The following is a 26,214-nucleotide window of genomic DNA, read 5'->3' on the forward strand; positions in this document are numbered from 1 at the left end:
GGGGAATGGGGCGAGATGCATGGGATCCGGTGCAGACTACCTAGATTGTGTATGGCAATATCATGGGTTTCTTTTGTTTTCCTTTTCGGCTTTTTTTTATGTTTTGTTCTGTTGTAGTTGTGAATTCGATTCGATTCGTACTTGGATGTGTGTAATCACGAGGTATCATTCATTGCATTGCACTCAAACTCAATCACATGATCTACAGTAATTGCTTACGTACTCGTCGTCGGTCGGTCCCTGCTGGTTTGAGGCCACATTCGAGCTCCCACAAGTCTGGCTGGGCCCGCAAGCAACCTTGACACCTCCAAACATCTGCCGCCCGCAACCCCGAATCCGACACCGACACCGCCCATCCGCAACCCCCAATCCTACACTATCAAGAATCCAATCACCATCTCGGCGGACCCAAGCTACAGCTTCTTCATCAAACATGGTACTCCCACCAGCTAGCATTGAGGGGCAATGGGGGATGTCGGAGGAGGGGTGGTGTGTGTGTGTAAGGAGGGGTCGTGACTGACACATCGTGTGTGTTTTATCCAGGTCGTCCTAGCAGCATCCATCTGCACGCGCGGGGGCAAAGCGGTGTTATCACGGCAGTTCCGGGAGATGCCGCGGTCGCGGATCGAGGGGCTCCTGGCGGGGTTCCCGAAGCTGACGGACGCGGGGACGCAGCACACGACGGTCGAGACGGAGAACGTGCGCTACGTGTACCAGCCGCTCGACGAGCTGTACATGGTGCTCATCACCAACCGCGCCAGTAACATCTTGCAGGATATCGACTCGCTGCATCTGTTCGCCCAGGTCGTCGCGAGTGTTTGTAAGAGTCTTGATGAGAGGGAGATTCTAAGGAACTCGTTTGAGCTGCTGAGCGCGTTCGATGAGGTCGTCGCGCTCGGCTATAGGGAGAATCTGAGCCTGCAGCAGATTAAGACGTTCCTCGAGATGGAGTCCCATGAGGAGAGGATCCAGGAGATTATCTCGAGGAATAAGGAGTTCGAGGCGTCTGAGGAGCGGAAGAGGAAGGCGAAGCAACTGGAAATGCAGAGGAAGGAGATGGTCCGGAGCGGTGGGAGCGGCGCGGGAAGCGGCGGTATGGCTGGTGGCATGGGCGCCGGAAGGAGCATGGGCGGTGGTAGCAGCACGCCGAAGTTCAATACCTACAATGCCCCGGCTAAGCAAGAGTCTACCTACGATTCCTACGAGGCGGAGAAGAAGAAGACGTACTTCTCGGCATCGTCGGCACCGAAAGGCAAGGGAATGCAGTTGGGGAAGAAGAGCAAGACTACCGACATGTTCGAGAAGGTACGCAACGAGATGGGAGGGGTGGACGCGGACGACCGCAGCCCGCTCATGGGCTCGTCTACGCCTGACGTCGCCAGTCCTGCCGCCACCAGACAAACCTTCCCAGCGGACACCCACGGCGTTACAATCACGGTCACGGAACAGATCTCGGCGGACCTGGCTCGCGATGGAAACATCAAGTCGTTCGATATCAAGGGCAACCTCTTCGTCCGCGTGTCCGACCCGGCCCTCTCAAAGATCAGGCTCGCGGTCACGGCGGATACCAGCAGCGGCGCACAGTTCAAGACGCATCCTAACGTTGACCGTGCCGCGTTCAACACCGGCATACTGCAGCTGAAAGACACATCCCGCGAGCTCCCCCTCGCTAGCCAGTCGCTTCTCCGGTGGCAGCAGAAATCCGGCACCGCACCCATCGCCTTCACAATCTGGCTTAACCAGCTGGGCGGTGGCCGGTACCAGGTCACTGTTGAGTACGAGCTCCAGGACGAAACCAATACCCTCCGCGACGTCACTGTGTCGATACCGTTCCAGCGCTCGGAGCCGACGGTTACCAGCATGGACGAGACCTACGAAGTCGCTGGTGACTCGCTCGACTGGACGCTGGCGAGCATCTCGGAGGAGAACGGGAGCGGCGCTTTCGAGTTTGAGGCCGAGGCCGAAGAGGAGGCGGAGTTTTTCCCGATGAGGATTGGGTTCAGAATGGAGAGGCCGGCGGTTGCCGTTGATGTGAGTTGTCTACCTCTTGGGAACAAAGGATTCGAAACTAATGATCATAGGTTGATGATATCACGCTGGTCGACTCAGGTGACAGCGTGGAATTCTCGAAGGAGGTCAAGAGCGTGGCTGAAAACTACCTTGTCGTCTAGATTACTTTCTGGCTGGGGTTTATATGGGTGCGAGTTAATGGGTGGTTCGCGGGGTTCGTGTGGGATGGCGGTTTGCAGTGCAATCGGTGTTTAAAAGCTAGAGCTCAAAGGATGAAATGATGATCAAAGCGATGCAGCATCGGCATGAAGCGAGTGATATGTATATCTGTTTGTCTGTCACGGATGGCGCGTAGACTCGATCTCGGACTCGGTCCGGGTAAAGGCGCGGAACGACGGGCGAGGGCAGGGTGGTGCTCGTGTAACAAAAACAACAAGCGCATCTGCCTGTTAGATCCCTTTTCTTTTTCGCGTTTCACACACAGCCAAAACCATAACAAACACCACTGTCTCCAAGCAACGCACCACACCAGGCCAAAACAAACAAACCCCCGTCCTTCCTCCTCAACACCACCGCCACCACCACGAATACTGCACATAACGCAAACTACCGTACGTCCCCCCCCCCCCCACACACACACATATGCAAGTCACACAACTCCTGCTAAAACCACGAACCCCTATTGTAGATGACCACGACAACGACTCCATCGCCATTAACCCCCCGCTCAGCAAATAAGCGCTCAGCCGCTACGCCCACACCTGTCAAGCAAAAGCAGGCCTTCAATACTTCTACACCACTCAAGCAATCGACCACCGCGCCGGCATTCGCGCAGTCCTCACCGTTCATGAGTTTTTCGCCAGTAGTCGCGTCGAAACGGGCCTCTCCCGCGCCTGCGCCCGTGCCCGGGTCCGGGGAGGGGTCTGGGTCCGGGGAGGGAGGGAGTGAGGACCATGAGACTGACGAGTTCGCACTATTGTCGGAAACTGAACTCGAGGCGGAAACTGGAACTAGAACTACCAGTAGCGGGAAGGAGATGCCTGAGGACCGTGACGACGATGATGACGACGACGCCGGCAGTGTCTGCTCGTCGTTCTCGGACGTGGAGTATGGCTTTGGCAGCGGGAGTGGGAGTGCCGTCGGCGCTGGTGCTGGTGCCGGGGATCAGGATGAGGTGGGTATGGGTATGGGTGCGACGCTGGGTGGCACGCCGCCCGGCAGTGTGAGGAAGGGTTCGCCGCTTAAGGTATGTGATCGGTATCTTGTATGGGGGACTGGGAGGTGGAAGGCGGAAGGCAAGGAATGGCTGTGCTGACTGTTAAAAAGCCCTCGACACCGAGTACAACGAGACGGAACGTGAATCTTGCGACACCACGGACGGTGCCGCCTTCGACCGCGAAAGCTGGGGAGCTCCATTCCTCTCCGCGTCGGGCGGGAACGAGTAGTCCGCACACGCCCGCGGCCAACGACAAGACCACCAACCTGCTCGACTTCACCACGCCGTTCGAGGGCGTCGCGCGGCCGAATTTTGGGGGCGCCACGCCTGCCACACCTCGGAGGACAATCAGCTCAACGCCGCGCACGGGATCGCCGATTAACAGGCCGCCATCCACACCGACGGAGAAAAGGTTTTTTCATTTATTGGATTTCACGCCCGGGCCCGTCGCGACGCCGAATTCAATCCCGTCGATCACGCCCAGAGAGGTCGAGGAGCTCAAGGCCGGGTTTAATGCACAGGTCTCCCTACTCACCGCGCAGCTTGATGGGCGGAAGGTCGAAGTGGAGGGGCTCCGTGCTGCTGTGCAGGAGACGGAGGCGCGTTGCGCAGAGCTGTCGAATACTCTCAGTGACCTGAATGAGTCTTTCGATGCTGAGCGCGAGTCATGGAATAAAGTCAAGGTGGAGCTGGGCGAGTTGTTCGAGCTTGAGAAGGCGGAGAGGGAGCAAATCTCGTCGCTTTTGGGAGAGAAGGAGCATATTGTTGAAGAACTGCACACGGAATTGGAGTCGAAGGATACAGAAGTTAAGAATTTGAGGAAGCGCCTTCGGGATACGGAGGATGATCTGGATAGGACGAGAGAGGAGGTTATGCGGATGAAGACGGAGGTTACGGATGCCCAGTCGATGGCGAATTCTGCGCTGGAGGCTGCCGAGGCGGCGCAGGCTGAAGCAGATCGGGCTACCCAGTCCGCACTGTCCGGCGGCGCAGCTCCCGCTTCTGGCATTCCCGCCACCAACACCTACGCTGATCCCGCTACTCCAAAGACGACGCAAGACGAGGTTGAACGCGTCGCGCGCGAACTCCACACACTCTACAAGGCCAAACACGAAACCAAGGTCGCCGCCCTCAAGAAGTCTTACGAGACCCGCTGGGAAAAGAAGGTCGCCGCGCTGCAGCACCAAGTCGACTCCCTCAAGCTCCGCAACGTGGAGCTGGAGGAAAAGAACCTTGAGAAATCGACTGCAGATACGTCTACTCCCAAGACTGCCGTCGCGCCTGCGTCGACAGATGAGGATCTCCGGAGACAGCTGGCGCAGCTGCAGCTCGATCTTCAAAATGAGAGGCAGGAGAAGGAGGGCATCGTTAGCCTTGTCGAGGAGCTGCTCGCTATCCAGCAGACGCACCAGATGCAGTTTCAGCAGCAACAGGAGGAGAGTGAGAGTGAGAGGGGGAGGGCAAAGGGGAGGGGGGAGAGGGAGAGGGAAGACCGGAAGGAGGCACAGGAAGCACAGAAGACTGAAGTCGTCGTCGAGAAGAGGAGGATTAGCGGCCCCACCATTGCTCCCGACGCTTCTGCCAGAACATCATCGGCTGCGGAGAAGAGCAGGCCAGCGGCTTCCACTTCCACCTCCGGCACAGCCTCCGCCGCCGGCGGTGCGCGCAGTGGCATCGCAAAGTCGGGATTCGCCGCAAAGCGTGCCGAGATGGTCGCCGCTATGAAGAAGCAGAAGGAACTCAGAGAGAAAGAGGCTGCGGCGGCGGCGGATGGTGATGTGGACCCAGACGCGGATTCGTTTGTCATGTAGAAGATTGGCAGTTGGATGAGTTGAGTTTGTAACACGTACCTACCTACCTACCTAAGTAGTTCTGTTTTTGTTCTTTTTGCCACTACGTACTATGATTGATTGATCTTTGGGTTTTGCGTGCAAAAGAGGGTGTATGCTTTATATTATACGGTTTGCGTTCTGCGTTCTGCTTGTGTTGTGTTTGTTTTGTTTATCCTAGGGGGGAATGGGAGTTGAGTTCTTGGAGATACCGTAGGAGATGAATAGGTAGTGGAAGGTACCGTAGTGGAATACCCAGTGTGCGAGCGAATGGATAAGGAGTTGAAGCACGTGAGCCATGAGGTGAAACTGTGCATTTGCCTAGAAGCATGCGTGCAGTCGGCGGTGATGTGGTGTAACTTGTAAACAATCGCAGTATAAAGTGCCATTCTGATGTACATGTTTCACATAGTCTCGACAATGGAGATGGTCAACCGCGTGGACTACGAACAAAGTGCCCACCATATACAATCACTCGGCGGAATCCGTCAAAATTTATTGAAATTGAGAGAACTTGACTTTGAGAAAAGGGATTGCTTTTAAAGAGAAACAACGAGCTCGTGTATGTAAACAAAGAGATGAGGCCTCTGACAAAGAATGCTACGATAGGTAGACAATGCCGCACTGAGCTGGGCTGGGCTAAAGAGGCTGGATCTGGGGGAGATACCTGGGACAATGCTGACTTCTTGCGGCGACGATGCGAAAGGACAAAGAACAGTACCATGACCTAGTGAGCAGAATAAGCAAGAAGAGGCATACAGCAGAGCAGAGGAGAACAATCGAAACGGCTCACGAGTGCTGTTGCGAACATTATTCGCCTTTGTGTAGGGGTTTCTGTTGCTTCACGGCTGCCGGTTACCAGAGTATGAACTCTACAGTTACGTGAGAACGGCACTCCGGAATCCTTGGGATCTTGCATATTTCTCTCGAGCTGTTGCTGCTGCTGCTGTCCCCCGCGAGCCCACCTCCCACCTTCCCACCTTCCCTCCCTCCCGTTGGACTGCCCAAACCCAAACAGCCATCGAAAGTTGCCCGATTGCCCGCGGGTGGTGGTGGCGATCACGGTGGTGGCTCCGGTGAAGCTTGTGATCGTGGTAGTGGCGGATATTTCCGCTTTTCCAACTCACTACTGGACCTGGGGCGAAAAGATGGGGGAGGGAGAGGGGGTTTTATAGCATTATGTGGTCGAGCTTGGAACCGGAGGGTCACGGATTGGTTATGGTAGCCGTCATTGGAGGTGGTGTGGTTGATTCACAGGCTGTCAGTCGTCATTCGAGCTCGACACCAGTTTCTGGAAGAGCGAACTTGGAAGAGGCGGTAAGAGCCAGCAAGGCTTTTTTATTATATATAGCTACTCCCACTCAACTGTGGCAGACACTTTTGTTTTTTGTTCAATCATCATTGCATTCGACCTTACATTAAGTAGGTTTACATAGCTGTTTCCACCCGGCTGCCACCGACTGCTGGCCGCGAGCTCGATACCGGTGCCCTATTGCTCTCCGCCCAGCCCTCTCCGCCCAGCCCTCTCCGCCCAACCATCCCTACTTAACCCTCCCCGCTCAACACCAGCCATAAAGACAGAAAAGGAAGAATGAAAGCAGGAAAGAGAGAGGCAATGTGTGAATGAATGTATTCGTTAATCTAGTTCTCGTCCCGTCCAACCTCCTGTAAGCTCAACCAAGAAATCCGGTTCCTCGTCTCTGCCACCCGTGTTCTTTATGTCCTCCGACCAGTCACCTCATTCGTCCTGTATCCTCTTTTTCGCCCCAGTTCTCACGCTCTCCCAGTCTATTGCCGGTTCTGATGATGTCTGGGTGAGGAGGCGGGTGGAAGAGGGACAGGCCCGTCTTTTCCTTCGCGCTTTCGTCTCTCTCCTGGCTCTTGCTTCTCTCTTCACTTCCGCCCTTGCCGCCACCACTGTTCTTCCACCTGCCCTCTCTGGTCCTGCTGTAGGACATATGGGGTTTACTGCTGCCGCTTCCAGGTCAAAGGGTTGGCTCGGGTATTCCGATGTGTCTTCTAAGCCAAGGTGGGGGGTGGGGAGGGGGCTTTTATAGGTGGTCGAGCTTGGAACTGGAGGGTGACGGATTGACTATGGTAGCCGTCATTGGGGGTGGCTTGGCCCATTCACAGGCTCTCAGTGGTCACTTCGAGCTTGACACCAGCTCCCCGAGGAGTGTGCTTGGAGTGGACTATGGCGACCACCAACTTCCCGACCTTTCCTGCCAGCGTCACGGGGCTAGAGAGAAAGCCCTATCGCCTCGGCTCGATGCTGCACCGCTGCCTACCAACCAATTTTACAGAGGAAAAACAAATAGTAGAGTGAGAGAGAGAGATCTTCAGTTTATTCCGCATGCAGCCTATCTAGACTATGGCGAACAAATAGTAGAGTGAGAGAGAGAGATAGATCTTCCTGTTTTATTTCGCATGCAGCCTATCTAGACTACGGCGAAAAATAGTAGAGTGATGAAGCATGACGGCCGCGGAGGGAGGGAGTGGCCGAGTGAGAGCAGAGGCGGAGCGCCAAGTCCGGAGCGGGGGAGGGGGGATGACCACTCGGAGCGTGCAACGACTGCCCGCGAGCCGAGCGAGTCTCCCCTCATCGCGATCGGAACACTGCGAGTGCCGAGCTTCTTTCCACATGACTACATAGGTACCTACGCAGGAGAAACCCCGTGCCGCCGAGCCGCCTCACCCCCACGCGGGGGTGAGGCGGCTCAGGGACACGTAGAGTAGAGTAGAGTATCTAGAGTAGAGTAGAGTAGAGTAGAGTAGAGTAGGATCCGTGCCGCAGCTGTGCGGGTGCGGGGTTAGGTAGAGTACTGGTTTTCGCCAGCGCCGCCGCCAGTGCCGCCTATGCCACCTAAGCCGCAGCGGCGTATGATGTATCCGCGCAGCCAATGGCGAAATTGCCTGTAGGTGGCAGGTGCCGATCGTGAATGTCCGATCCGATCCGGCCACGATTGATCGCTGCGATTGCGGGTGGCTACGGGTTGTTTGATCTGCCGATTCTCCGCACTGCGCAGTGCTGAGCATGTGGTTGGAGTGTGTGGGTGGGGATGCTGTGAGTGAACGGCGGAAAACGGGAACTGTGGGGTGCTAGCCGCGGCAGGACTGTCGTCATGCGCCTCACTGCCGTTGGGTATTGTGCGCTTGTTTCGGGGCGGGGGTGCGTCGATGCCTTTCAATCGAGCACCACCACCACAACTGTCGCAGGCTGCAGGCTGGAAGCATACATTTCGCTCGTTTCCCCTGTTGGCCGCGCGACTGGCAGTGAAACGCAAGAGAAGGCGCAGCGTGACGGCCAAAACCAGTACCTACATGTGTACGTTCGAGAACCGGTTCATGAGATATCACTATCGCTAACTACAGCCGCACCCGAACGGACACATGTTTTTCCGACCGACCGACGGACGGGCCGACTGCAGCAGCAGCTGCTGTGCATGTGTGTGCTCTAGAGTATCTACTATTAGTACCTAGCCGCTGAGCTGACTTGCCTGAATCACCCCAAGCCCAAGCAGTCACGAACCAGCCGCAGCCGGTAGATACTCTACTCTACGCAATCGCGGATGATCGCCCTCAGCCCTGCACGAGGGTTTTTGGGTAATCGGCTGTCGGGGCAAGAGTGGATACCGGGTATGTACATACTGTCCTGTACTGCACACTGTATGTAGACGGTCTGGAAGGAATTTCCACAACAACAAAGACAGGAAGTTGGTGGGGATCTAGACTCTAAGCAGACTCGCTGAACCGTAAGTTCGACTCGCTCTAACGACGAGAAGAGGACGGAGGATCGTGCAGCTCTGGACGAACGCCCAGGAGAGGGCCTAAAGGCCGGACGAACGGCGCAAACGAGTCGAGAGCCTATGAATAGAATTGACGGCTGGACAGTGGAGGGGGCAGAGCAAACCCAAATGGCGCGGCGATGATACCTACTAGGTAAGTACTTACTTCTATCCCCCTCCGTAACCGACAGACATACAGACAGCCGTCCGAGACATGTGCGGTCTCGATCTACATAGATCCAGATCTAGATTTTTCATTTTCCCTTAGCGACTCGAGCACGCAGCATCACCCGGCCCCACCAGTGTCACCAGCAAACCACGAAAAGTGCCGGGCGGACAGTCCGTTCCCCCGTATGATACCGTGGGGCGCCTCCTTTAGGCAGATGGTCCCAACCAAAATACCTACATAAGCGCTGACGGGTCCGTGGTTAAAAGGATCGATCACCTGATCGCACGCGAAACTTTTGTACCATGGGTTCGGTGCCCGTCTCGGAGATTCCAGCTGCGCTAGCTAGCAAAAAACTGTCCCCGAATCCCGACAAGCGAGAATAATAGGTACTACATAGTAGATGTACGTACTCTAGAGTGCTCTACTGTCCGTTGATATGTATGGAAAGCAGTAGGCCCTGAGTCGGATCATGGTTTATGTAAGCCCTAGTTGAAGCGGAACTATGATGGAGTACGGTAAAGTAGGTACGTACGCAAGACGAGCTAGAGGCAGAGAGAGCGAGATTGAGATTGAGAGTGAGTGAGAGTGAGTGAGAGCGAGAAAGCGAGAGAGAGACCGAATGAGCCCACCAACCGCAGAGTAGCGAGATAAGCAAGCCTGGCGATCACCAGGGAGCGAGCGAGAGTTGGGGGCTAGGTAACTACTCGTCGCATTGATATTAGTTAGACAGGAAGGCGTCGAGATACCATACTAGTACTCTACATATCAAAGGTATGTACGCAGATAGTCCTAACGGCCCGAATATTCCTGTAAGCTTGCAAGTTCCCCCACACCCTCCCCTTCACGTCCTGTCCTGTCGACGTGTTCCCTCTCCGGCTTCGGAGCTATGGCTAGGTATGGCCCATCAACACGATCTGCGCCGCGACCTCACCCCATCCCCATCCCCATCCCTTCTGGCGGGTTGGTACCGGACGTGTGTGGATTTGGATATCATCTCCTTCCGGCTTTTTACCGTGTGTATATAGAGTACGTACATACGTAACCACATACCGTCCCAATGCGATCCATGTTTCCCACTCAACCAGGCCAGTCCCGCGGTCGCCAATCCTAGAGCCTTGCCGGTTTGTGGCTTTTCGGGAGCGGAGTATCTAGAGCAGAGTAGAGTAGAGTATGTAGCCTACGGATGAAATGGCGATTGCATGGTCCATGGATACTGTATTTACTATTGACACTTACGTCTGCTTTACCAGTAACCAGTAACCCCCACGCCCGACGAGAAGTTATATGTAACCCCCCCTAACCGACGGACTACCTACTCTACCTACGCGTACGGCGGGCCCCTGGCACGCAAAGCAAACGCTGTGCGTAGTTAATTACCCGTATGCTGCGATTTGTCTCTGTAACCAAGTAACGAGTAACCAAGCCACCAAGCAATCAAGCAATCAAGCAATAAGCAACCAAGCAACAGTAACCAAGTAACCAAGTAACCAGTAACCAAGTACCGTAACCAAGCACCTGTAGTTACCAACTCTACAGCTGTAAGGTCAGCACTAATAATCATTGCTCCCGCCAAGCCGCGCCAATTCAAGCCAAGCCAATATAAGCCACCCCAAGGCGCCAGCCATTCCAAGCCAATAACCACCCGCCAAGCCCGTTCACCTCCCGTGCTCCCAGCTCGGTCCCGAGGTTGCCGAACCCGATGTCCATCGTCTGTCGCGCTCGCTCGCTCCGCCAAGCCCGTATTTCGGACTTACATACATACCCGAGTACATAGCCATGCCTAAGTACGCAGCCTAGGTACCCGGGCGCCGACGGTTCTAGAATCTGGGATCTGCTCCCCCCTTCGAACCTTCCTGACTGTGCTTGTTGTCCTTTGCGCTATATACTACTAGAGTACTGCACGGTATCTAGTCGCTGCGATAGTTAGTTATGCAATAATGGAATAGTTACTCTAATGCAAGCCACCACCCGGAAAGCTGCCGGATGGGTGGGTGTGGTGGGTTGCTGGATGGGTAGATGGGTACGTGGGTGGGTTGCTGGATGAGGGATGGGTGCGTGTATGGGTTGGTGGGTGTGGATGATCCGGTTCCCCGGGTTTTATGTGTGTATGCATACATAACATACGTAACTTATACACACATACATGATACATACGATACCGGTACATACATAAAATACCTACATAACGAAGTAACCACTCTATGTGGAGTCTATGTAGAGTACTCGTCCACCTGCAAGGGAAGGGAAGGCGGAAGGGAAGGCGGAAGGGGGAGCTAGAGAGAATCGGTGTAATATTCCGACGAGCGAGTGAGCGAGCGAGTGAGCGCCAGAGTACTACTGTATAGTAGACCTCGTCGTCGCGAGGTTACGTTCGTTTCGTTTCGCGAGATTACCGTTTTTTTTCTTTCGTTTCAACGTTCGCTAGTTAAAAGTCCATGTGTTGATGCAGTGGGTTGATGATATGGGCTGACACCGACCGACCGACCGACCGACCGATCGATGTCTGGGATCAAGATACAAGCGTGAGGCTGTCCACAGTCCGTACCGAGTATGTTATGTATCATTTGTAATTAACCACGGGCTGAAGTCATCGGAGATGTCTGTCGGGTCGGAGCCGACAACTAATCGTCAAGGCGAAATTGCACTTCGGTGGCCTCATCCACGCCCGATGTATCACTCGATCGTCAGTCGGCTGCGGCGGCGGGGGTTAAAAAACCGTTGGCCAGGCTCACCAACTACCTATCGACTACAAAGTTATGGTACATACCCGTTCGGCCATAATTCCGATCGTGACGTAGGGGGTGGTGGGTGATGTGAATTACGGGATGTGGAGAGAGGAGAGACATGTACTAGTAGATACATGTTCTCGACCGCTCTGTCATATGTCTCAAACGGAAGAACGACATTGGATGGCAGCAGCAGTAGCAGCATGCACAAGTATCTACCTATGTACCGCGCTTTGTCTCGGTGGATTACCTACCTGTCCGACTGTCCGCCTGTCCATGAGGAAGGACGTACACGCCAGGCATGCCCCCACCGATAGCCACATCGAGGAATCGAAGCTTCCCTCGGCCTTCTCCTGGTGGATGTGGAGGAGGAGGTGGTGGAAAAAGCAAAAGCACAAGAAAAAGAAAAGGCTGGTTCCCCTTCCCGGAGGCGTCCCGGAGGCGTCCCCAGGTTTTCTTCCGTTGGCCGCTGCAGTAATAGGCTGCAGTGCACGGACTATACCGTAGTAGTTAGATAGTGGTACGGGAATTACACGCCAGGTATGGAGATATATGTAACCCTACTATAGTACCGTATACAGCAGTCTGTCTCGACGGGTGTGATTGCGGGGTGGGGGGATATGAACCGGCTTCGGTCGTATGCAAGTCTGTAGTGTAGAGTACAGATACCGTCTCCTTTCTTTCCTTTTCTTTTGTATTCCGGTTTCCGAGTTCAGTTCGTACTTCGGTAACTTGTTCGGATTTTCCGAGATCCACTCGGCGGGAACTGCTGTGGTCGGCGGACGGACATCTAGACTGACAGACGAGTGTGGAAGGTGTAGGAAGGAGGTGCGAGCAGGAGGAAGGGGTGCGAATAGGAGGAGGAGGAGGAGCAGGAGGAGGAGCAAGAGGAGCAGGAACAGGACTCGAATGACCGGTCGTTCGTTCGGCAGCCCTACTAGGTACTCCAGTAGCGAACCACCATCTATAGTACATAGGGCTTGTTAGCACCGCATCCCAGGCCTTGGGGCCTCGCCGGGCGCCAAGCCTCGCCTCGGGTCGGATCTGGTCCGGTCGGAACGGCGCCGACGTCGACAACAATAATGCTGGGTCGACGTTTACTTTTTTGCGCGGTCGGACGGACTGGAGGCCTGGGCTACACTAATCTATCGAAAGCCGACGAAAATGCCGGAGATTGGGGATACGAGTGCTTGCTTGGGGGAGGGCCGGGTCGCAGAGAACACGTCTCTCTATATCCCATGCGGCCATGCCATGCTCTCGATGCTCTCGATGCTCTACAGTACCTACAGTATCTACCTGTATATCCGCGCTGCTTCCGTTGTGCTGTGCTGTACTGTGCTGTGGTCCGGGGGTTGGGCTTCGAACTTCGTCGGGCAGTGGGGACATAACAAACCCGACAAACCCGACGGCGTGAGGTTGTGGTGCCTTGGTGATGCTGATGACGAATCCTTCCCTCCCTCGGCCTTGTTGTGGTGCTGGATACCGTCCCCCACCCTACCCTACAGTAGGACTGGAATAGCCTATTGCCTGCGAGTCATAGTTGGTACCCAGCCTGGGCGTCTGCTTTATGTCTGTACTTTGGTACGAAGGTAGGTATGGAGAGTGGGTATGAGGTGTGTAGAGTAGGTATGTACACTACTATCCTCGACTATCTGCAAGGCGGGAGGGACGAGGGAGGATTGACGTCGAGCGAGCGGGGCGGAGCATGGTGACTCCACTACACCACCGTCATCGCCCAACCTCCGAATTGCTTGTTTGTATCTGCTCATCCAGGCCTCATGACAGAGCTGAGTAAGTTAGAACTTAGAACACTACTCGGGTTGCACAGTGCTGCTGCTGTTACTGTTTTAACTTTTCGTGTGAGGATTCATATGGATTCACATGGAATTCGTATGGATTCCCAACAACAGCATACCCAAGTAGATACATATAGTAATTCTGAATCCCGTCGACAACTTCAAGTTGGACGTAAATAACTCCACGAACCTGATGATGCGCACAACTCCAGACCCACGAGTAGAAAAAGAAAAGTAGGTAGGTAATCAAGATAGATACAAGAATTCAAGATCCAAAAGCCCCCCCTTCTCCCTCCCCCATCCATATCCCCCCTCCCATCTCCCCTCTCCCATCTCCCACAATAAAAATTGAACTCCCCGCCTTTTCCCATCCCTCCCGTCTTCATTCACTCCTACATACATACCGCCGTATTCGTACGTCCGGCCCCTGCCTGACTGGCAATAAGTACCCAAAACAAACCACGCAACCAACCAACCCACTAAACCAGCCTCTAGTTACACCGTAGTAGAGTAAAGTAAAGGAAAATATAGAAAAGAATATGTGAATATGTAAAAGGAAGCAATAATCCATGAAAAAATAAATAAGGGAAACCGTAACGCCGTATCTCATGCAGCAACGAAAAAAAAAACACTAGAAGAATACGAACCCCCAATTTAAAGCGCGGGTTCAAGGTTGGGGGTGAGGGGAGGGGAACAGTACAGGAAATAGGAGTGAACTGTGAACCCAGCAGAATGCAATGCGTTCCTTGTCGGCGTGTCCCTCCACCACCGCCTACCCACCCATGCCCGCGATGTGCGTAGTCAACTTGCTATACGAACGGCTGGATACCCACGACCGAGACTGTGATGAGTGCTGTGCTGTAGCTGTATGTGCCGCAGTTACTGCAGGCGCGGGGCGCGGGGCGAAGGACGAGGCACAGTTGCAGTTGCTTGCAGTTGCAGTAAGAAATTAAAAGAAAGAAAGAAAGGAAAAAAAAAGGTGGCATGATCAGACGATCATGACCTTGGAGGAGTATAGGAAGTCCAAGCTCCTTTCGTCGTCCTGGCGGTAGTGCGAGAGGATGTTGCTGGTGAAGCGTGCGTGGTCTATGAGGGGGTGCAAGCAGAGTCAGCAATCTACCCTATAGCTAGAGTGTGTACAGAGATGCCTGTTTTGTTTAAGGCAGTGGGGTGTGGGTGGTGGTGGAGTCGTAGTTGACTTACCAGGATTTCTTAATCCGCGGCCAATTCGCTCCATGGCCCCCATAACCCCCTCAGGGTCCTCGCAGTTGCCGATGAGCCCGATTGTCTGCTCGCGACTCCAGTCCAGCGCGAAAGGGGTGAGCCCCTTTGAGATGGCGGCGAAGTGCGCCGCCAGCGAGACGGCCAGTGCATCGTTCTTTTCGATCAACCGCTTGGGCGTGGTGGGGTGACGCCAGACGTACCCGCTGTCCATGTGGAACAGCCAGTAGTACAGCCGCCACGAATCGCGCTCGAGCGCGTTCATGAACACGACGGTGGTGAAGAAGATCTTGAGCCAGTCCTCGCGCTTGCGCCCAAAGATGCGCTTCTGTAGCTCGCTGAGTATCTGCTTCTCGAGCTGCCAGATGCGCCGCTCGAGGAGGTGGTCGATCTGGTTCGAGAGGACTCGGGGGAGCGGCGTCTGCCCCGCCTGCGGCGACGACAGGCTCGGGATCGCCATTATCCCTAGGTTGTCGGACGTCGGGTGCAGCGCACCCCCTCTGATCAGCATCTGCGTCGCCGTCCACAGCTGTAGCGTGTCTCGCAGCAGAAAGTTCTCCTCCATCCGCGAGTACTTGAACGCCGTCGTGAAGATCTCGGCCATGATGGGGTTCTCGCGGAAGGCGCTCTCGACGAAGTAGTAGGTGTGGTCCTGGATGTACTTTTCCATGATGTCGGTGTTGATGCCGCGCTTCATCGCAAACGGCGCAGTCGGCGTCGACTGCCACCCGTTGGCGTCCTTGTACCAGTAATCGAGCTCTTCCGTTGCCGAAGGTGCAAACTCGTAGACGTTGAGCTGCATCGTGACGCCCAGCGTCTTGGAGTGTGACACGACGAGCGTCCGCGGCGGCGCATTCGTGAAGCGGAGTGTGTGATGCATCATGGTCCGCGAGTACGAATCGACCAACCCTTTTTGTCGGAAATGTTGGTAAGCTTCCGCCCATCACGGGGGAGTTTGGCAGTGAAAACCTACATTTGGAGAATACATCCAGATCGACAAAATGAACACGAACGCAGAGCGCTCCGGCACCAGTCTTCTCGCACCTCTTGCATGGGCTTCCATCGTCACACTAAGAAACTGACGTCAGGTCTAGAACTTCTCCTTGTCTCTCCCTCCACCGCCGAACCGCCCAATCGCCCACCACCCGAGACAAAAACCGACTAACCTTCATCTTCAATCCCCAGCACTTTGTACAGGCGCCAATCTTCCTGAGCTGGTGAACCTGCTCGCGCTCCCTAGGCTCGAGCTTCCTTCGGACCTTCCGGGTCTTTGTGCGGACGGGGCCGGGGAATTGAGCCACGAGGTGGCCGTGGGTGTAACAGGCCAAGTTGGTGCTCCGTGGGAGGTTGTGGTGTCCGGCGGCGGCGGCCGAATTGGGATCGGGCGAGTATGCGCCGATGTTGGGACTGGAGTGGGCGGTGCTGCTGCCGCCGCCACCGCCACAGGAGTGGCTGCCCATCTGCGGTGACCGCGAGTAGTCCGAATGTGTGGCCCACTCCCGTGGATCGCACTCGGAGGAGCTGGAGTCGTATTCGGAGAAGGGAGATAACCGTGTCCGCTTGGGATCTCTGTTGAAACTGTGGTGAGCCATCGTTCACGTTTGAGGGTGCTGCCTATTTTACTGAGCGGGGGGTGGGGAGGTTGGTTGGGGCGGAAGAGTGCGGGTGGGAAGGGCGGTGCAGATAGGAGGGGGGGAGAGTTGAGTTTCTGTCCCTCATACCTTTCGAATTCCTGAAGGGTGCCAGTCCCATCATATGGTTGATAAAACGCCTGGTCTGACCGGTGAGACTCCACTATTAGGGCAGCGATTAGTCTCAGCAGTTTCAAGTAATCTTCATGCATCGCATGATGACCAAGGAGGGGGGTGGGTGGGGGTCGCTATGTGCGACCTCACGCAGGAGGGAGGGAGGGGGAGAAGCAGAAGATGAATATGAAGAAGAAAAAGAAGGGAAAACGTACTATTACTACCGTGAATGCGCGTATCAAAGGCATCTGCAGGATGGGTGCCGTGAGAAGATCTCGTTGGTGGGGGGGCCTGTCCGTAAACAAGGCCGCCCACGGCGTGCATATATTGATTATCAGCTGTGGCGGCGGCGGTGGGATAGACCTGCGAGTCCGCATAGGGATCGGGAAATAGTGCGAACATCCATGGCTGGATTACTGCGGCATCAGCGCTCGAAACCCCGTCGGCTACTGTGGTTGATAGGCCGGACGGCGAGTGTGCATAGGTGCGGGGGATATTTGTTGGCTCGAACTCCAGGTGTGCCACTACGGACGACGACGATGAGGACGAAGACGACGGATCGTCAGGAACCGTGGTAGGAGGTGTCACATATGCCGCCGCCGCTGCAGATGAGCGGTGGAAGCCGTCCTTGGGGGCTGCTGGGTTGACCATGGTTTTTGACCGTCCCAAAGCGCGGAAGTTATTGTTGTTGTTGTTGCTAGTGTTATTGTTACTGCTGTTGCTGCTGCTGCTGTTGCTATGGTTGAAGTGGAAAGGTGAGTGTTGCTCTGGGAGTAATGGTGATTGGAGCATTCTGTTGTTGGGGTGGTGAATGATGGTGGTGGTGGGGGTTTCGTACTTTCGACCGAGCTTATAAGATGAAGTCGAGGTTGAGGAGAGAGAGAGAGAAGTACTCTATAAAGAAAGGCTTCTCGAAGGATGAGCTTACGGGCGGCGGTGGTGGTGGCACGGGCAGGTCCCTGTGATAGTGCCAGGATCATCTCACATAACTAACTACCAGCTCGAGGGAATGATTGCCGCCTCCGACCTAAAGGCCCTGCAGGGCTTCCCAATTGCATAGCCGCATGGGCATGGCCATGGCCCCAGGGACCTTGGAGACTGACTCTGCAAGGAGAAAGAGGCGCCAATTGGGGAGTCATTAGAGGTGAAACCCACAGGGCTTGGGGGCGATTATTATCGATAGGGTATGTACTTGGTTGTGGGTGACTGGGACAGAAGTAAGTAAGTAAGCCTTGGCCGCCGACGACAGGAAATGGCAGTGGAGCTGGTGACCCGCTGATCCCCAGCCTACTTACGATATAGTGTAGTAGTATGTAGTCGTTCCAGTCTTCGTGTGAGCGGATTATTTTTGGTGATGTTGTTGGGTCAGTGGTGACCCACAACCGTGGCCCAGGGCGGGGGTGTAGTTTGTGGGCCGAGAGGAGTCGGGTGGGAGTCGGGGTACCAACGCGGTGGTGCATCATAGCGATTTGAGTCGATTCGATTGGATTTGGAGATGGCATCCAATCTCGATGAGGATGTGACCCGATCGCTTTTTTTAATTCCTTTTTTCTATTTCTTTTTTCTTTTTCCGTGCTCCAACGTTCACTGTCGTCCATGGAGGCAGCGGAGACCGTTCTTTCGTCTTCACGGCAGACGAATCAAGCACATGGGCTTGGCATGTTCTTCTCCCGCGACCGGACTAGACTCGATCATGGCTCTCAGCACTCGTATCTTTTTGGAGTCCAGGCGGAGACTGATGGATTGGGGAGACAGAAACAAGCAAAAACAGCCGCGCAGCGTCAAAGTCGCAGCAACAACAGCCTGGCCGAGTACGGTAGGGGCGCCGACCCATGGCAGAGATCGGATGGAAACGTTTCTCCCCCCGCAAGCGAATCTATGTCAGCCATGCTCCGAGCTCGGTTTAATTCCGTCGAGGCTTTCAGGCAGGTTCACTCTCCTTATTTTGCGGGTTCCAGTTCTGGCCCCATCGAAACGGCCGGCACAGCTCCAGACGGTGGCCCGGTTGCATGCGCATGATGGATGGGACGGAAACCAGCCCCCCCGCCATCGTTCACCCGAGACTCTAGCTACCTACCTGCTCGATCGTTACAGCAGAGTCCATAGATGGGATCAGAATTAGCAGCAGAGCCGGGCGAAGCCCGTGACATATCATGCTCTATCATGCTCTATCATGCTCTATGTACCTGGGGTATTTGGTTACCGTCTAGTTGGTTACTAGTATTGTTGACCAGATAGTGATACTCTACTCTGTTTTGCACCGCCACAGTGTGGGTTGCTATTTTGGTGGTGGTGGCCGTCGACTGTCGGGACTCGGAAGGGAACCGCGTCAATCACGTCGCAGCGTCGGGCGTGTCGCAGCACCTTGGCACTAACTGGGACAATAATAATAATATGTGTGTGACAATCAATGCGTCTCTCTTAGCGCACGTGCAACCCCCGAATGGTCCGAGCGTCAGCGCCCCGGCATCGGACAGACAAGGCCAGTGACGGTTGATATATTTCAGTTATGCTCTATTGTTTTATCTGGAGACCTCGCGCTCATCCGACGAAGATGTGACCAGTAGAGTAGAGTGCAGAATTCAGTACCAGTAGTAGATATGGGTAGAGTAGTATGGAGTAGTAGCCTACTAGCCATAAACCCATACCTCTGCCAATAATCACTGGATGGAACGGATCAGAGGGAACAGACAGTAGATGGATATTGAAACTGAAAATTCGGAGTATTTACTGTACATAAAATGACCAGGCTGACAGGGCTGGCTGATATCAATGGCTGTGGCGCTCGGCTGTCTACCTCTCCGTCGGATGAGCGACCTATATCCACCAGGGGGGAGGTTATGGCCCCGTCAATACTCCCCCGGAGTGGAATTGCTGGGCACTGCGACTCGCGTGTACTACCGAAGCGTAGGGTACGACTCGAAACGGGGGGGCATAACTACTAGTAAATGTTGCCTGCAGCCTGCAGCCTGGGCCCTGCAGCCTACAGCCCTGGTAGACTGGTAGACTGGTAGCCCTGGATCCCCAAGGCACGAGAGAAGGCAGACGGCGGCGGGGACGGGGAAGAGGACGGGGAACGGCCACGGAGACGGGATTGAGCTAGCTTACTCGAGTAGGTACTCTACTTACCCAACTTACATAGGTAGCACTCTGCTCGCCAGTCGCAAACGAAACATGCGAGCGAGGGGGGTAATGTTCGGCGCTCCCCCGGGCCCATTGCTCCAACCTTGCGTTCCATCACGGCTTGTCTGGAATGGTTAAGCACTTCATGTCAAACGGGATCCCTGGAGAAATTTCCCGCGGTGGTGGAGTAGGTACCGGTAATACTATAAACTGGTTGGGGCCCTGGGGTGGAAAGATCCCTAAAATTAGGTGACAGGGCCGTGGCTGTGGTCACGGCGGATTGCTTGGGAAGCAGGCCATACATACATAAAGTAATTACCTAAGTACTTACATACATACGCCATGTTCCAACGTTCGGTCGGTATCTATGTAACTGCCTACCTACTTCGTAGGCTAAGTTTGTCCGGCCGGCTGTGGTGTATGCGTGTGTGTTCGCCAGAGGCGGGAAAACCCGCTCCTACTCTTACCCCCACTCCCCCCCCCCGCCGCGTGCAACGGCCCGCCCGCCCGCCAGCCAGACAGCCAGCGAGACTGCCAGCCACCGTATCCGGAGAGGCAGCCAGTCCGCCCACGGCCGACCATCGTTCATCTCTATGCGAGCAACAGTGCGAGCCGGGAAATGCACACCGATGTGGCATGCCGAAGCTGCCCGCCCGCCTTTGGCTACGCATACATATATCCTAAGTACATACACGCTCCCCACCTGGCTAGCAAGCAAGCACGGACGTTTAGTTCGGCTGATATGCCGGCCCATCGAACCCTGGGTAAATATGGATATCGACCCACCACCGGTATGATCCCGTTTGGCGGTGACATGCTTACCCTACCCCTGGGGAACCTTTGTGGTGGGGGGGAGGGACCTTGGCTGAAATTGGACCCGCAAAATCGCCATCCCGTGGTCCTCACTTCTGGGAAGTTGGAACGCGCGTGCGGCCTGCGGTCGTCGGAGGTGTTCATACCGTGGGACCGATGCTGATGGTGGTGGTGGTGATGGTGATGGCGGCGGCGCCGGTGCGATGTACCTCCTGATATCGAGGCGGTGTCTCTTGTATCTCTATGGCTATGTGTGGCTGTTCCTCGTCAGTGGTCACGCGCGCGCCAGAAACCTACGATACTCCAGTTTGATACGTTCATACCTAGGTTGTGGGGTGGAGTTGTAACTACTGTCTCGGCTGATGCCAGAACGGATGCCGAATGAACGAGACGGCATCGAACTCGGACTCTTCACTTCGGCTTCCTTCTTTCCTCGCCCCACTTTGTGCACCAGCACCAGCACCAGCACCACTGACCAGTACCAGTCTAGAGTAGTTACCATCGGCTGAGTTGTCTCTCCTCGTCGAACAGAATTAATGCACATACATATCGGAGCGGAGTACGAATCGAGAAGAAAGATCGCTTACCTATTGCACTCTACGTAGCATACCCGGGACGACGGCGGGCCCCACAATATATCCCATGTAACTAACCAGGTACTTGCCTGAATCATAGAGAGTACGGCCGATGCACAGTAAGTCGAAGTTTCAATTTGACTTGACCGCTAGTTATCTAACGATCTAACGAGAATCTAGATGTCAAGGTAGTAGATGGATTGATGGTATATATCCAACTAGTGTCTCGCGTCGAAAGTTCTGCCTTGCTTGTTTGCCTCACTTGCTCCCCAGCAAACTGTCCAGGTACTCCGCGATGGCCGACGGTGAAGGCTTCAGTGAAGCGAGTCCTTCGTACTACGTAGAACTCCGATAGCACGTGTCTACCTATATTCTCGACGGACGGACGGACGGACGGGTTCGATGCTGGGGAAGGCACACCGGTGACCGAAGGCATTGACATCTCTATGTAGCTACATACGCGAAACTGCCCGTTAGCTGGTCCACCGGCCAGGCCGCCTGGTAACTGCAACCCTCCCTTCCCCCGCCATCCTTGAGCTAGGAGACTTCGTCGCCAGTGCGGTAACTATGTACGGTAGGAGTAGACGTAGCATGCACAAGTTGCAGGAACCTCTAGACTCAGACTCCGAGTCTGAGCCCTTTGCCTTTGCTCGCGAGTCTCGGCCATCAGCGTTTGCGCAAGTCATCAGGCCTATAAGTTCCGAAAGCGGTACCCGCGATTGACGGCGGGGGTGGATATGTACGATGCGGTGGGAGGGAGTGGGAGGAAAAATACCGCACGATTTTTCTTTTGAGTCGAGTCGGCGGCAGCTAGAGTAGTCTAGCAGTGTCCGCAGCAGCTCCCTTGACTCGGTGCGGTGCTGGTGACTTGGGTCCCGGCAAACCCTCGATTTCCAGTACTACCGGTACCGTCACCTTGCTCCCCTCCCCCCCCCCCCCCCCCCCCCCCCCCCCTTTGCCCACCATGATCATATCTATCTATCCACCCGGATGGGTGCTGTGCAGTGCAGACGCGACTGCTGCAGCAAAGTAGAGTACCCATAGGGCTGTAGGCGCTGCACGTCTACTCTATAGTACAATAGCCCTATACGTACTCTACTATTAGTTAGTACTTAGCCGTGTACTACAATCTTCCAGAAATGGATGTCTGCGCCGCGGGTGCAGTGCGGCTTAGAAGTTGGGTGGCCGCCTATTTCCTGACAGGGATTGACTAAATAGTAAGTAGTCCACTACAGGATTATGGCGCATAAGATGACTCAAGTTAGTACTCGGGTGTAAGGGTAAGTGCTGCCTCAATAGTTTTTCCCCCATACAGCTTAGCGTTTTCCCCCCATACAACTTATTCACAACCACTCACTCATTTCATTGTATCTGGCTTAGTGCGCTTCTAATATAGACTAGTGCTTATAATTCGCAATGTTGGTGAGGCACCACTTATCGGCAGCTCTTAGTACTTGTTACTCTATATTCTGCGTGTGAATCGGAACAGCACAGCACACTCCACTCGAGAGTCGAGACTTGAGAGCAGAGGAGAGCAGAGGCGGCCGGAAAAATCCCCCTTCCATGCGGGGGTTCCTCGTGAACGGTACTATGAATATTATACAGTAGTATATCAGCGAACGGGAAATGAACTGGGAGGGTGGAGTGGGGGCCTTAATGATCCCGCTCCCACGTGACCGCAGTCAGGAAGTTAGGCTGTTAGGGGGGGTTCAGTTTTCCTCCCTCTGGGAGGGAGGGAGGGAGGGAAGTTCACCCGCTTCCCCGACTCTTCTAGCTAAGTAGCTATCCCCACAGTTGCGCATGAATCGCGTGGGATCACAGTGGGGTCACTGGGTAAGTATGCAAGCAGAAGGCGTAGAAGGAGCAGAAGGAGCAAGTGGCGCTCATCGTTGAGCACTCGCATCGGAACGGGACTTGGCCCATGGGTTCTTTTCAGTGTCTGTTGGTTGGATCAACAAGGCCTCATCGCCGACTGTCCACCACCGCCGCGATGACTTGTTACCTTTACACCAATATACTAATTTTTTGGCGTAGATATTGACAACACCACCATTACGAGCCGCCAGCAGTGTCGTTCAAAACGAAAGTAGCAGGTTTTCACATGTGAAGGGGGGCTGCGCTGCGCTACGTACGCGGTTGATCGACTGTGCCACGGACGTGCAGGAAACGCAGTGTGCGAGATATTACTGTACAGTGTAGAGTATGTACGGACGGACGTACGGCGCTGCACACTGCGCTGTAGGCGGCGGATAGTCTGATCAGTACTTGGTTGGCTGCTCGGATCAGAACGCATTGAAAGCTAAACTACAGCGCAGCGCAACCGCAGTTCGATTCGATTTCATCACGAGCGCGAGGAGTAGTGATAGCTGGTAGGGTATATAGTAGCTACGGCGTATCCGACCTGAGGAAGCCTCGCCCCCCCCCCCCCCCCCCCCCCCCCCCCCCCCGCCCTTCCCCGGCTTTACCCGCTGGAAATCTGGAATTGGACCATGATGTGTACCTATGTGTGGTATGTATGTACATACTTGCCTACATACGTCGACGAGGTCTGGCTTTTTTCGTCTTTCTTCTTCTTCTTTTCACCATACCCGACTCTCCGCGCGGCTATCGGACCCAGGTGGTCCCGGTTGAATACCTAGGCGGATGATGGATCGGATAAAAACCAATTTGTACTGCTATATTCTTCTTACTTACCTACATTCTGACTTACCTACTTACTGACAGTCTGACGTGCATCGGATCCGCCGCCTCCCCTCCCACTCCCTCCACCCCCAGCAATTAACCCCACCCCACCATAAGCACTGAAATTCCGTGCGCGGTACATACGATGTCCCGTCGTTTGATTGCTTCCTTACCCCTAACGGCTCGAGCTTGGGTCGGATCAGCCCTATGGCTATGTATGTACATCTCACCGGTTCGTCATGTACTATGTACTATACATTGTACTACGCTATGGGTAAGTACTCTGGGATGCACCAAGTCCGATGTCCTATGGATGTATGTACTGCGAACTAACGTTTGCGTTTGGCGACGGTATGATAGGTAGTAGCCATCATACTCATACCTATGTCATATCCACATCAAGAACGAGAACGAGAATGTGTCGCTGGCGGCTGACCTACCTGCGCTGCAGACAGACAGACAGAAAGACATGTCATTGTCACTCCGTCAGCCCCTGCGCCTAGTCGCGCAAACATTCACGAGTCACTCGTTGTCGAGCAAGCACTCGACCGCACGCACGCACGCGATGACTGAAATGCATGCAAAATAAACCGAGAATCGCTCTCTCTCTCGCGATGACTGAAGTACATACTCCGTCATCATGATGCGCAAGTACTTACTTGCTACCACCTGGCGGCGCACCAGCCTTACGCACCGAGTTCAAGTGGTGCGCCTCGCTCGGATAACCCAAGACATCCAGTGTTCAGCGTCCGGCGTCGTCCGATTAATCCACTCATACCTCTGGAGTCGGTACTTACTCGACGCATGAATCAAGGTGCTGCAATTGCAACCTGCAACCCCCATCGGACCCTAACTATTCAAGCTCCCCCGACGAATCGTCAGCGAGCTATAGCACTTACTTACTACCTAGTTAACGGTCGTGCGTATGTAGGAGGAATCGGAGCAATTGAAGCCTGGAATCGGCTAACATTCCGTGAATGGAGTGGGCTGTGCAACTGTAGCACGTGACGCTTACTCTTGCGGGTACGCTTAAGCCACCCCCCGTGAGCTCAAAGCCATCCTTCCTCCGTGACGGCTGGCGCGCGCTCCCCACCCCCACCGGAGGTGTACCTGCATCCATCCATCCATCCATTCATCCAGATCCACCGCACCCCCACCCATTCATGTCGGCATTTACTTACTGTGCATGAAGGACTCGGTGGAGATAGGCTTTTCCCGCAGAAACACCATCGTGAGTGGATGGGGCGATGCGGCGAGTATCTACATACATGACGATTCTCGATCGATATCTGGCTGGTTGGCTGGCTGGCTGGCCACGTTCCCCAAGTGTGTACGCGTACCGTACCTAATTGGTACTCAATTGCCTGCTGTGGTATATATCCGCCCGCCGGTCACATGGGTTAACTACAACGCAACCCAACCCAGAGCAGAGAAATTATCCCATCTGCCGTAATGTAGAGTACTCTATCCTACTCTACTCTACTATTAACTACTATCATCATCACCCATCAGTCCATCGGACATCCACCTCATCGGACATCCACCCCAGTTAGCCTATTGAACCCGGACTAGCTATCTCCCAACTAACTAACTAATAGAGTATAGAGTGCCCAGCCAATACTTTGGTATCCGGGGTGTGTGAAGTGTGTGTGTGTGTGTGTGTGTGTGTGTGTGTGTGTGTGTGTGTGTGTAGTGGGGAAGTTCGGGATACTTCCTTCAGCCCTACGGACTAGGTAGTAAACGCACGTAGTGTGTGTGTAACCATGCACGTAGTTACTTGGGTATCTCGGCTTCGAGTCTCGCTGCAGCCTGCAGTGCGATCTCCACACCACCTGGCACCTGTGGATACTTCGGGAGAGACTTCAGGAGAGACTAACTAGCAGGTAGCCGGTGCCGAAGAAGAGCAATAGAATCAAATCTCCTTTTTCGGGGTGACTTGGTGGATGCAATCACATTCAGCGAGGGCAGGGTAGGGGCGGTGGACCCTGACTTTTCCTATTGCTTGGGAATATCTCCTACGACGGTAACTAAGGTGGTGAGAACACAACCCACCCAGTGGTCCAGAACCCACATCTCTCGATCCACTACCTGCTATGCAGAATCAACATCGTCAGTCCGTCCGCCAATCCCGAGGAGCAAGCGAGTCAACGGTGGACCCGAGACATCCGTATACGAGTGACGAACAACGCACGACGTGTTCCTGCGTTGCAGTACCGTATTCCAGTGCAGCGGTGTAGATGCAGCTCAATGCTCCTACCTATGATACCTACTATACGTACATACGGTCCGCCGCCGGCGATGCGTAAGTAATATGTATGTAGGGGTAGGGCGGGAAAGGCGATGATAGCCGGGCGCCGAAGGCGACGCACATATCCGGTGAAGTGTACTGTACTCATGTACACTGCACTGTACGCACGGAACGGAATGCACAGTTCAAAGTTCAAACCGCTGGTACTAGGCAACTAGTACGCTCAAGAAGAAGAAGAAGAAGAAGAAGGAGTTCTCCGGCTTTTTCGGATGCGCG

At 54.6% G+C, this 26,214-nt stretch overlaps 5 protein-coding genes across 5 annotated transcripts; 4 read left to right on the forward strand and 1 right to left on the reverse strand.

The window, feature by feature from the left end:
- Window positions 1–296: 296 nt before the first annotated feature.
- BZA05DRAFT_407343 (putative coatomer subunit delta) lies at window positions 297–2,325 on the forward strand. Its single transcript, XM_051484625.1, has 3 exons — window positions 297–436; window positions 544–2,031; window positions 2,082–2,325. The coding sequence occupies exons 1-3, from the start codon at window positions 434–436 to the stop codon at window positions 2,169–2,171; spliced, it is 1,581 nt and encodes a 526-aa protein (XP_051336563.1). The 5' UTR covers window positions 297–433; the 3' UTR covers window positions 2,172–2,325.
- A 310-nt stretch (window positions 2,326–2,635) lies between these two features.
- BZA05DRAFT_142419 (uncharacterized protein) lies at window positions 2,636–5,358 on the forward strand. The gene is made up of 2 exons (XM_051478912.1): window positions 2,636–3,256; window positions 3,337–5,358. Exons 1-2 carry the CDS (start codon window positions 2,699–2,701, stop codon window positions 5,035–5,037), a joined length of 2,259 nt encoding a protein of 752 aa, XP_051336564.1. The 5' UTR covers window positions 2,636–2,698; the 3' UTR covers window positions 5,038–5,358.
- A 1,347-nt stretch (window positions 5,359–6,705) lies between these two features.
- BZA05DRAFT_407346 (uncharacterized protein) lies at window positions 6,706–7,149 on the forward strand. The gene has a single exon (XM_051484626.1). It carries the CDS (start codon window positions 6,774–6,776, stop codon window positions 7,110–7,112), a length of 339 nt encoding a protein of 112 aa, XP_051336565.1. The 5' UTR covers window positions 6,706–6,773; the 3' UTR covers window positions 7,113–7,149.
- Window positions 7,150–14,390: 7,241 nt separating this feature from the next.
- BZA05DRAFT_142466 (uncharacterized protein) lies at window positions 14,391–15,920 on the reverse strand. The gene is made up of 2 exons (XM_051478913.1): window positions 15,726–15,920; window positions 14,391–15,661 (listed from the first exon to the last, which is right to left on the reverse strand). Exon 2 carries the CDS (start codon window positions 15,633–15,635, stop codon window positions 14,640–14,642), a length of 996 nt encoding a protein of 331 aa, XP_051336566.1. The 5' UTR covers window positions 15,636–15,661; window positions 15,726–15,920; the 3' UTR covers window positions 14,391–14,639.
- A 7,817-nt stretch (window positions 15,921–23,737) lies between these two features.
- Window positions 23,738–24,490, forward strand: BZA05DRAFT_142493 (uncharacterized protein). The gene is made up of 2 exons (XM_051478914.1): window positions 23,738–23,964; window positions 24,058–24,490. The coding sequence occupies exons 1-2, from the start codon at window positions 23,836–23,838 to the stop codon at window positions 24,277–24,279; spliced, it is 351 nt and encodes a 116-aa protein (XP_051336567.1). The 5' UTR covers window positions 23,738–23,835; the 3' UTR covers window positions 24,280–24,490.
- The last annotated feature ends 1,724 nt before the right edge of the window (window positions 24,491–26,214 follow it).

The sequence above is a fragment of the Tricharina praecox genome, assembly GCF_024521635.1.
Source record: "Tricharina praecox strain CBS 144465 chromosome Unknown BZA05scaffold_25, whole genome shotgun sequence".
Classification (NCBI taxonomy): domain Eukaryota; kingdom Fungi; phylum Ascomycota; class Pezizomycetes; order Pezizales; family Pyronemataceae; genus Tricharina; species Tricharina praecox.

Bases quoted from the DNA above. Each gene is read 5' to 3' on its own strand.
- BZA05DRAFT_407343 (XM_051484625.1), top strand. The intron at 2,032-2,081 runs GTGAGTTGTCTA...TAATGATCATAG, and splicing joins GGCCGGCGGTTGCCGTTGAT to GTTGATGATATCACGCTGGT.
- BZA05DRAFT_142493 (XM_051478914.1), top strand. From the start codon at position 23,836: ATGTCCCGTCGTTTGATTGCTTCCTTACCCCTAACGGCTCGAGCTTGG. The intron at 23,965-24,057 runs GTAAGTACTCTG...GATAGGTAGTAG, and splicing joins TACATTGTACTACGCTATGG to CCATCATACTCATACCTATG.
- BZA05DRAFT_142466 (XM_051478913.1), bottom strand. From the start codon at position 15,635: ATGATGCATCACACACTCCGCTTCACGAATGCGCCGCCGCGGACGCTC.
- BZA05DRAFT_142419 (XM_051478912.1), top strand. From the start codon at position 2,699: ATGACCACGACAACGACTCCATCGCCATTAACCCCCCGCTCAGCAAAT. The intron at 3,257-3,336 runs GTATGTGATCGG...ACTGTTAAAAAG, and splicing joins GGAAGGGTTCGCCGCTTAAG to CCCTCGACACCGAGTACAAC.
- BZA05DRAFT_407346 (XM_051484626.1), top strand. From the start codon at position 6,774: ATGTCCTCCGACCAGTCACCTCATTCGTCCTGTATCCTCTTTTTCGCC.